The sequence below is a fragment of the Phoca vitulina genome, unplaced genomic scaffold (assembly GCF_004348235.1).
Source record: "Phoca vitulina isolate PV1807 unplaced genomic scaffold, GSC_HSeal_1.0 scaffold33, whole genome shotgun sequence".
NCBI classification, from domain to species: domain Eukaryota; kingdom Metazoa; phylum Chordata; class Mammalia; order Carnivora; family Phocidae; genus Phoca; species Phoca vitulina.
The window spans coordinates 656,182-666,448 of NW_022589736.1; the positions used below are offsets into that span (position 1 = coordinate 656,182).

The 10,267-nt window shown below is 61.6% G+C and overlaps 1 protein-coding gene across 1 annotated transcript; it reads right to left on the bottom strand.

The window, feature by feature from the left end:
* Nucleotides 1–5,244: 5,244 nt before the first annotated feature.
* Nucleotides 5,245–9,271, bottom strand: TEDC2 (tubulin epsilon and delta complex 2). Its single transcript, XM_032425819.1, has 10 exons — nt 9,187–9,271; nt 8,992–9,090; nt 8,707–8,777; nt 8,203–8,608; nt 7,736–7,789; nt 7,047–7,140; nt 6,762–6,873; nt 6,575–6,676; nt 6,062–6,252; nt 5,245–5,794 (listed from the first exon to the last, which is right to left on the bottom strand). The coding sequence occupies exons 1-10, from the start codon at nt 9,210–9,212 to the stop codon at nt 5,648–5,650; spliced, it is 1,302 nt and encodes a 433-aa protein (XP_032281710.1). The 5' UTR covers nt 9,213–9,271; the 3' UTR covers nt 5,245–5,647.
* Between the last annotated feature and the right edge of the window lie 996 nt (nt 9,272–10,267).

The following is a 10,267-nucleotide window of genomic DNA, read 5'->3' on the forward strand; positions in this document are numbered from 1 at the left end:
GTGGTTATAGGATGTCTCCAAGCAGTGGTCTGCTCTAGTAGAAAAAAACCCCACAATTGGGACCAGGTCTGATTTTGAATCCAAGCTGCTCCAATTTCTGGCTCTGTGGTTCAGGCTCCCTAACCTGAGATTTATTTTTTTCATTGGACTGTTACTCAACTTTGCTGAGCCATTGGTGGGGGGGCGGGGAGGGGACAGTTGATAAGCCGCAAAGGTATTGGACGCAGCCAGGGGCTCCACCGACTTGAGTCCCTCTTGTTTTATGTTCAGGAAGGATGTGTCCTCCGGGTCTGACTGGAGCTCACCTAAGTAATGAAATTGGCATATCCGACCCAGATCAGGCCAAACCCTTGTCCCAAAGCATCTCTGGGTCTCTATCTAGTTGCATCACCAAGATGGGGCCAGTCCCCAGAGCTGGCAGGGAGAAAGCAGAAGCTGGGGTGGGGGAGAGCCTACTAATTAACAGGGCCGCATGGGGTTCAGGGTCTTGGTCAGCAGTCGAGGACCCCTGTGGAGGGTAGGGAGTGGAGTTTGGTCCATGGGGAGGGCCTGGTCACAGACAGCTCAGTGTCAGACCCCCTGAGCCTGGTCCACATACCAGCAGGTTTGGGTAGAGAAACTGAGGCAGGAACTCAGCTGGGCAGTCTGGGCACCAGCTGGGGATGAGGCAGCTGCAGCTGAGAGTGACCCAGCCAAGAGAGACCAGAACTGCTCTGGATAGACGCCACTTCCCCACAACCATTAAGCCCTTGATGGAGGGGCAGGGCAGCATCCCAGGAAGGGTCAGCTTCGTGCAGAGGGGGCAGGGAACACGGGAACATGTCTGACCTGGGAGAAGTTGTGAGGTCTGAAGTTTCAGATGAGAGGCTGACTAGGCCAGGCCTGGCAGCTGATGGAGGATGCCACGTGGGTGTGTCTGGGTAGGCAGAGCTGCCTCTTGTAGCTGGGCCAGAGATACTGCAAGGACCCACAAGAAGAAGGTAGAGAGAAGCAGAATCTTCTTGCTGTTTAGGAGAGGAGGGACAGGAGGACACTGGAGCCTCCCAGGGGAAACCAAAGGAGAAGAGGATGGAGCAGCCAGGAAGACAGGGTGATGGGGCACCTGAAGTGACTAGCACCTTCTGGTCAGGCCCTCACAAATGTAAGGGTGGGGGGGGTGGGGTGCAGGGGCTGATGAGATCATGGGAGACTTGGGGAGAATTGAGTCAGAGGGGCTGCTGGCCTCGCTCCCCTCGCCTTTCGCAGCAGCAGGGAGTCTGTGGGTCTCCTCTGCCCCACAGAGCAGGTGCCATGGCACCTAATCTCAACTTTGAGATGAAAAGAACATGCCCCTTACAACAGATAGCCGTGCATGAATGAGGGAGCTGACAGGGAGCCCAGTATGCTCCAGCACGAGTAAAGTTCAAAAACGGCATCTTCCCAACCACCCTCTTCAAGGTCCTTCTGATCATCAGCCTCAGCCTGGGATGAGCGGAGCCCTGGCAAGAGAGTACCGGCTGCAACAGATCCTTCTGGGACCGTTAGAAGCTAAGAGGTGACTAGCTGGCCACGGTGGGGAGAGATGCCCAGGCCCAATACAAGGGTTCCACAGAACCTGAGACAAGCCTCCAGGGAGCCCCTGGTTGTCTGGACTTCAAGACTCAGGAGGGAAGACAGGAAATTGGAAATCAGGGAGCAGCCTCCCCTCCAACCCTGTGTCAGACTTGCAGGCTTTGTCTGCAGCCCAGCCTCCTCGGGAGTTGGGGCTAAGGTCTGCAGAACATCTGGTGGTTTGTGATGTGGGTGGAAGGAGGCCCCCAGGGCTCAGCCTGCTGCATGCACGAGTGTTCATCCGTTTTAGCAAGCAGGGAGCTCTGGGCCCAGAGGGCGGTGGTACTACCAGCTCCCCAGGGAAGAGGCTGCAGGCAGCCGGGCCTCTTCCCCCAGAACGGCCCCCTGCACACATTCTCTTCTGGCCCCTAGGATGGCCTGCTGAGAGTGAGGGAGGGCCTTCTCCCCAGTCCCTAGTCCAGGCTCATTGCACCTGTCCCCAGTCTCTGGGGCCTCTCACACCTCTCCGCTGGTCCTGCCCCATCCTGGCACCTTAGAAGAGACTCCGCCTCCCTGCCCCCACATGCACCTCATCAGCCCACTGCAGTCCTCCCACTCCCACTCCCAGTCACAGTGACACCTGCTGGCTTTGGGGGAACCTATCTGGGGAGGAGGGGACCCAGGGGGCCAGACATTCCCAGGCCTCGGGCGGCTGGGGTCTTTCCCTTAAAAGGCAGACTGATCCAACACTCCTGGCCCAGCCCTGTTCCCTCCAGACGTTTGCAAGCCACCACTTGTACACATTTCACACAAACATTTATTGAGAGTCTATTATGCTGAGAGGGGCTTCCAACCCAGCAGGGAAGACAGACGGCTGGGGGAGGGGAGCACGGCAGGCTTAACCCCGAGGAGGGTGGCCCCTGCCGAGTCCGCGGCCATCCTGCACCCTGCGCTCCCGGCAGGGCCCCCGTGTCACGCAGGCCCTCTCTGTGGTCGCGACCGGCTCTGCGCGCCAAGCAGAACGCTGAAAAGCAACGTTGGGAGGAGTGGGGAGAGGAGAGTCCGAAGAGCAGAGGGAAATGGCTCGTAGCCCCCACCCCCTTGGCCTCCTAAGGGCTTAAGAAGGAACGGTCTGAGGAGGGGGCTTCCGCGTCCCGCGCGCTGTGCTGTGCGCGCCCCGCGGGGGGCGAGGTCCGGAGGGAGGAGGCGTCCGGCTCCCGGTGATTTCGTTGGGGAGGGGGCCGCGCGCGCGCGGGCTCAGGACGTCCCCGGTTCCCGCGGCCCCGCGCGCCCAGCCCGCCGCTGCCGCCGACCGCGCCAGCACAGGAAGGCGGCGGCCAGGAGCCCGAGGCCCGCGCCCAGCGTGGTCAGCGCCACGCCCTGCTCCAGGTCCAGGTGGGGTCCGCGCAGCGAGAAGGTGATCGCCGTGGCGGCGGCGCCGGCCAGCAGGGTCACGGCGCCGAACGGCAGGACGCAGCGCGGCCAGGAGCCCCCCACGCCGCCGGTGGCCAAAAGCAGCGCGCGCAGGGCCCCGGGGGGCTCGGGGGGTGCGGGGGGCGCGGGGGGTTCGGGGGGCTCGGCAGGCGCCGCGGGCGGGGGCTCGGGCGCGCTCATGCCGCCGACGGGGGGCCGCGCTCTGGGTGGGTGTGGGCGCCCGCGCAGCCCCCACTCTCGTCCTCCTCGACCGCCACGTCAGAGCGGATTGGCCCGGGATGCGATGACGCCACCGGGACGCTGGGGAGAGGAGTTCGCCGCCGCCTCCCGACTTTGGCGCTGAATCAGGGTGGGCGGGCATGAATCTAGAGGGGGGCGCTCACCCAGACCTCTGCCCTCCTTCTCCCTCAGGCTCCGGGCCGCCCCTTCCTGCCCAGGTGCGGGCAGCCCTCCAAAAGACACCACCGGGACTGGTCCTGATAGGTGGGTCATTGAGTCCACAACCTTCAGGCACCCATCTGGGCCTTGCTAGGAACCAAGGTGGACAGCACCCCTGCCCTCAGGGGGCAGAGGTCCAGTAGGGAAGGTACACCACAAACCAAGTGAGCTGGCGGATTAAATAATTATGGTGGAGACCACTAGCTATGGAAACTGATTTTGGCCAGTGACAGGGTGGTGGTGGGACTCACCCTGGAAATGAAGGGTTCCTCAAGATCAGAGCAACTGGGCATGAGCTCTGGAAGCAGCAAGGGAGTGGCCAGGAGGGGGTAGGCGTCCCCCAGGCTTCCCATCTCTTGGCTCCCCCTTCCCTGTTCCTGCCCCGGAGCTCTTTCACTCCCTACAGGCCCCTCAGTGCAATGAGGACTGTTTTTAGGTTTCCTACTTTGGTCTGTCATCTGGTTCCCAGCAGCCTGCAAGACCGGAGATTCCATGTTCAGGGTTTCTGGCCTGTGGGACTGTGGGGGCTTTTACAAGTAGGATTTCCTGCTGGGGGCCCTGGGGCCACCCCAAGGCTGCCTCAACATCACTCAGCTCATTCCCCATTCCTGTGACACCTCACCTGGCTCTCAGAAAACCTGGCCTTCTCCAGCAGCTACCTGGTCCGGGGCCTGGGTCCTCTTGGGGCAGAGGCTGGTGCTAATTCCCTGTTGCTCATCGCTAGCTACGCAAAGGGCCAATGACCCAGCTCTGAGGATTGTGCTTGATTGGCACAGGTGCCTAGGCAAGGTTTACTTAAAGAACACTACAGCCTCCCAGCCCTCCCCAGGGCCTACTACTGTGTAATTTGTCCTCGCCCTAGCCACAGCGGTAATAGCTATTACTGTTGGCACGCGGGCCCCTTGGGAGCCTTGCAGGTGTCATCTGAAACTGGCCGAACATGCAGAGGGCAGGCAGAGACTGAAGCAAGAGGTGGGCCCCTCCAGGTGGGTAGGCGGCAGGGTTCCTAAGCAAACGGAACTTACATCCCTGCACCTGCCCGCCAGAGCCTAAAAGGTGGTGTCAGGAGAGGCCCATGCGGGTGTTCTCAGAGCCACATCACTACCTCAGGGCTGTGTCCTGGGAGCAGCCTCTGGGAGTGAAAAGGCCAGTGGAACCCACATTCCAAGGACAGGGGAGGACGTGAGAAACCTCCCATGGCCCAGATCCAGCTCCCACGGCAGCGGGTGGTCGCGTCTCTTCAATAACCTCTCCCAACAATTACCACCAGTATGACAGTGGGGACGACACTGAGAATTGAGGCTCAGGGCCCTTAAGAATCTTGCTGAAAGTCCCACAGCAGAAATCAAGTCACAGTGGAAACCCAAACCTGTGACTGGTGTAAACCCAGAGACCATGACCTTGAGCTCTACGTTTTCTTGCCTTCCTTCAGCGGGGGAGGCTGGAGCCTTGGAGGAGGTGACACTGGCGTAGGTGAGGGGCGAGTTCCCTGGTGGTAAGTCAGTGTTGGGGGGCCCACACTGGCCACAGCAACAGCCCAGGAGAAGTGGTGAGCACGGGTGCTAGAAGGACCGCTGTGACCACACAGTGCCCGCCCACTCTGATATGGGCTGGTGGCTTTTGTGTCTTCCAGTGAGCCCGGTCCAGGCAATTCTGGGAGGGGTTTCAGGTGTGCTAGGGCCCAAGCCTGAGGGGAGTCCCCAGTGCTGCTCCCCTTCAGTGTCCTTCCCCTCCCTTCAGTACAGAAGGTCTATGTGTGTTCTCAATAAATATGATAAATATGCTTGCTATGTTCTTGGTAAGCAAAAACACAAAGAAAAAACCAAACACACCAAGTTCCCTCTTACACATATACTTTCTAAAGTAGTTTTAACGTCACACAAGCGGCTTGTAAGTCTGAAGCAAGAAAAAACAGAGGCAGCTAAGAAAAAAGCCCAGCAGGCCTCTGGTCTCCAAGCCTGCAGAAGGCCAAGCCAAGCAGAGGCCTGACCACTAGCTTTGGGGCCCTGGGCTCCTCAAGAAGATCCAGGGGGCTGTCCCCAACCCACCCGGGGAACCCTGGTTTCCCGTGGGGGTATAGCCATCTCTGGGCCCCCAGGCCCACATCAAAAATCCTCTCAATCCCAGTTCACCTAATAGGGTGCTGCTCTCCCAGTTGTCTGGGTCAGAACGAGCTCACCCTCCTGCCGGGGTCCGGCGGCCTGGGAAGGGGGCAAGGTACGGGGCTGCTGGCCATGGGAAGGGCTCAGTTGGCAGGTTCATCTCGAAGGATGGTGAGGAAGCACTCCCCTCCCTCACAGAGCAGGCTATACACAGCTCGGCAAAGCACCAGCCAGGACGGCCCCTGTGGGTCCCGTGTGCTCACCAGTGGTAGGAGTTCAGCCATCAGGACCTAGGGGGTAATGCAGGGCCAGGATCTCAGCGGGGGCCCTGTCCCCGGCAGCTAGCTGAGGGCTTGCAGAAGGCCCCCACAGCAGGGCAGTTCCAGGGAGGGCTTCAGGCACCATGTGCCAGCCCCTTCTTCCTTCCAAAGATCTGCCCCTGGGCCAGTGCTGTTGGCTGTGCACAGCCCGGAGGCTCCGTCTGCTGGATGGGCCCAAAGCCCACCACTCCCCCGGCACCCAGTCACCTAGTCCCCACCCCCTTACTCGGGCTGTACCTTTTCCAGGTGGATCTGCTGCTCTAGCATGGCCACCCGCAGCCTGAGGGCCGCCAGAGTCTGCAGCTCCTTGGTGCTGGAGTAGAGAAGAAGCTGGGGGCTCCAGCTAGGGTCTGTTCTTCCTTCACAGGGCACTGAGGCTCTGGGGCATCTCCCTTCAGGCCATGGCCCCAGCTGCTGTCCCGCCACCGCTGTGAGGACAGGGGGATGTGGCCTCATGCGGTGACAGCCAGGGACCTCCTTCCCACTTGCCTCCTGGATGAAGCCCTACTATCCACCAACAACCGTCTCTTGCAATACCAGGCAAGTCATCTGCCAGTACGTCTCTGACTCTCACGTGGCACTATCTTGGGAATGAGATAAATAAGCTGACTATTTACAGGGACAGGGCTGTGTCTGGAGAGGCAGTGGGGTGACCCCACTCCTGGGCAGCTGCTAATGCTGCCCTTTGGCTAGAGGACTTTGACCGCCGAGCAGACCGCAGCACAAGGTGGGGGGGGGGGCAGTGCTCACCTGCACGCAGCCCCTGCACTCTGCGGAGGCGCTGCCCCGTGATGGCCTGCAGCCCCTCCAGGGTAAGCAGGCAGTGGTACTCCTGCATCCAGTCAGCAGGGTCTACGCAAAAGGCAGGGAGGGCAGGCCAGGTCCATGCCAGGCCCAAGCCCTCCCTGCCCCGAGACACACACCAGGGCCCACTCACCTGCCGAGAGCTCTTCCTCCATTCGCCGTCTCAGCAGGGAGCAGGCCTTCTGCAGGAGCCCCACCTCCGCCTCCGCCTCCGCAGCACTGAGCCCAGAGCCGGGCCAGCCTGACTAGATACGGGTCAGGGAAACTCCTCTGCAGCCAGGTTCCCTCCTTCCTCTCCCACCAAGGACAGGACCCCAGAGTGGCTCTGGCCCTTCCTGGAGTTGCTCCTTAAACTCACCAGGCTTAGAGCCAGAACCACCCCCCGCCCCCAGGGGTCCCACAAGCCCAGCAAGAATACCATCATCTTCATTTTCTGGAGGAACTGGGTTTTGGCCGTGGTAGCAGCATCCCTGGAGTCACTGGTCTGTGTAGAGCTGAACTGGGCCCACAGGCTGGAATGCAGGCACCCGGGAACCAGAGGGGGATGCCGTTAGTCCATCCAGCTGGGCCTCAGGAGGCAGGGAAAGGCCAGGGGTAGGGGCCCCATGAGGGGTGTCTGGCTCTGCTGAATGCCAGGAGGCGCCTCCAGAGGCCGTGGGGAAGGGAGAGGACGCTGTCCGTGAAAAGGGGACAGAGTGGACCCACTCTGGGAAGTACGAGGAGAGAATTCGAGGCAGGAGAGGAGAGGAGCTGGCAGCCCTGGGTCACTGGGACTAGCTAGGACTCCGGTAAAGAATTCTGGAGCAGACACAGCACTAACCACGAAAGGCACCGCCTTGTTTAACCCCTACTGCACCTCTACGGAGCTGACACTCACCCTCACCTCCACAGAGAAGACAGATGGGGACGCAAAGTCTCCCAACCTCAAAGCCCGCTGAGTCTAAGTCCTAGCTAGGCAGACTCTCTTAACGTGGAAAGTGTCCCCACCCAGCCAACAAAGCAGAGGGACCTGCTGGAAAAGTCTTACCGATGCGGCCCTGTGCTGGTGGCAAGCCTAGGCCTTCCTGCTCTCCCCTCCACCCCCACCCAGCTGAGACCCAGCCTTACCGGAAGTTCTGGGAAGCCGCTTTCCTGTAGGCCATAGGTAGCTTCAGCAGGATGCTGTCAGGGAAGTCAGTGCTCAGAGTAGCCTCACTCTGGGGCTTCTCCCCCCAAACAAGCAACAGGGCTTCCAGCTTGGTTGTGGGAGCCAGCACAGTCCAGGTCTGCCCTGGCCGAGAGAAGAGAGGACACCAGGAGCAGAGCCCAGGCCCTCCACAGCCCATTTGGAGCCCCCGGGCTGAGTGGATAAGAGGATGGGGCACTGGACAACCAGGGAGAAGGGGACAGACTCCAGCAATGGTCCATTCTGCCAGCTTTGGGACATGGATCTCATGGGATGGCACCCTGGGGGCTTCCCTGGCCCACATCCAGCTCAATGCCCTGCCCTCCCTGTCATCCCAGCTTCCTGCTGCTGGCCAGGATCTGATCAGGCAGAAACAACAGTTCCTCCAGGAAGGGTCTGGGAAACCTACCCCTTCTCCTTCAGTGTGAAAGCTTCTGGGGCCTGAGGAGCAGCTGATGGGGGTATCTGTTGGTCCCTGAGGCCTGGTCCAGGCTTGGTGGCTCGGGCTCCTCTCCCCATATGGGTGCGATCCCCCACTGATGGAAGCCTGCACTCAGGGAGGCCCCTGGCAGGCACCGTGGTCTGGTGGGTGCCCCTGGGTGGTTTTGTCTCTGAGGCTCGACTGCCAGCCTGGCTGAAGGCCCGGGACGGGGCAGAGGCTGTGGTGGCAGAAGTGGCAGCGGACCCAGACTTGAGGCTGAGGGCCTTGTTTCTTTCTCCAGCCTTAGATGTGCCTTTTCTCACCCGTACAGCCTTCTCCAGTGCCTGGGTCAGAAGCTCCAGCTCCTTGAGTTCTTGAGGGCTGGGTGTGCATGCTGCAAAACCCAAAAACTCTTGCAGTGGTCACTCACCACTGCTTGTCAGAAAACAGAGCAGGGGCGGCACCAAGAGAAGGTGGGTGGTGGAGGTTTACCGGGAGGCGGGGCCTCTTCATTAGTTTCTGGCCCTGGGGCTGGCTCCGCAGCCGGCGTCTCGACTGGTTCCCTGCCAAGACACAGTACAGGCGTGGCACGGCCGAGAGGCAGGGCCCAGAACCTACCGACCCCAAGGAGCCGCCTGGCCTCGCGGCAGCTCCCCACCCTCAGAGCCTGCAGACAAAGGGGAGCACAGCTGGCAACAAGCAAGTGGGCGCTGGGCCCGGGCTCGCAGCCGGGGGGCTCTGAGCGGGGTTCCGAGGGCGGCCTCGGGGTCCGCGTACCAGGTCCGCAGCAGCCGGCGGGAGACACGCAGGCTCCGCTCCAGCTGCCGCTGTCGCTCGGCGCAGGCGTCCCGGGCATCCCGCAGCTCGGCCACCAGCCTGGGGGGGGGGGGGGCGCACCGGCGGCTCAGCACCCCGGCCGGCCGAGCGCCGCGCCCCCTCCCGCCCCGCTCCCTCCCAGCGCGCGGGTCTCACCGGCGCGAGCAGCCCGCGGGCAGCATGTAGACAGGCGCGGATCCTCCGGATTTGCCGCCTCCGGGAAGTCGGGTCCTTTCCGGGCTAGGAGACCGCCCCCTTCCGGCCGGGCTACCCAATCCCGAGCCCAGGGCTCAGGGCCCGCCTCCCGGCCCCGCCCCCGGCGCTCGGGCTCCCGCGTCCACGCCCCCGCGGCACCCGCCGCCACTCCCGCTTGGACCTGGGCCCGGGGGTCGCAGAGGGTCCTCCGGTGGTGCACGGACATCTGGTTTGGACGACTGGGTAGATGGAGGCACCTGTGATTGCTTACGGTTCAGTTTGTCTTTGTCCTATTGAAGGCGCCCTAAAGCAGGGCCGAGGTACCCTGCGGACCCCAGGCCACCTAGCGCGGGGCAAGGTACTTGGCGGGGCCCAGTACGTATTTAAATATAGAGGTGAGGAGGACACGTGTGTTGGGGGCAGAGCAAGGGAGGAGGGAGCGTTCGCTTGTGGACATCCTGGTGAGGTGACGACATTCGGGGGTGGCATCAGGTAGGCATCTGAGCAGAGGCACATCAAAGTCCAGAAGACCTGGGGTGGTGGCCTGAGAACAATGGGCTGGGGCCAGATGGTCCAAGGTGGGGCAGGAGTATAGACGGGGACTGGTGAAGGATGGGTGATGGAAGGGGAGCTGGAGCCTAGAGAGGTGGAGGGACAGTAGAGCCAGGTGTCACAGAAGCAACATGAGGCTGTTCCAGGAGTGTCTCCACAGGTTGGAGGATGGGGCCTTCAGTGACTCAGACAGCTGGGGGACAGGTGCTAGCTGGGAGGAGTGATGAAGGCAGCAGGGCCCCATGTAATTGGAGTTAATAAGTAGGACTGTGAACCCTGCAGGGGCTGAGAAATCTCAGGGGGAGCTGCACGGATGACAAGTTGGGGGTGGGGGAGGTTGCTTCAAGGTGGAGAGGTGTCCATTTCATAGCTGCTGGCGGAGGAGCTGGGGGCCCCATGCCGCTTGGGGCTATTCCAGGGTGGGAACTTAGGGTGGGCCTGTCCATGGGCAGTGGCCCGTTCTCATCTGGAGGGAGGGAGAGGCTCTGAT

Excerpts from the sequence above, each read along its gene's own strand:
- TEDC2 (XM_032425819.1), bottom strand. The coding sequence starts at position 9,212 with ATGCTGCCCGCGGGCTGCTCGCGCCG. Across the intron at positions 6,677-6,761 it reads GGAGGAAGAGCTCTCGGCAG|ACCCTGCTGACTGGATGCAG; the intron begins GTGAGTGGGCCC and ends CCTTTTGCGTAG. Across the intron at positions 6,253-6,574 it reads AGTGCAGGGGCTGCGTGCAG|CGGTGGCGGGACAGCAGCTG; the intron begins GTGAGCACTGCC and ends CTGTCCTCACAG.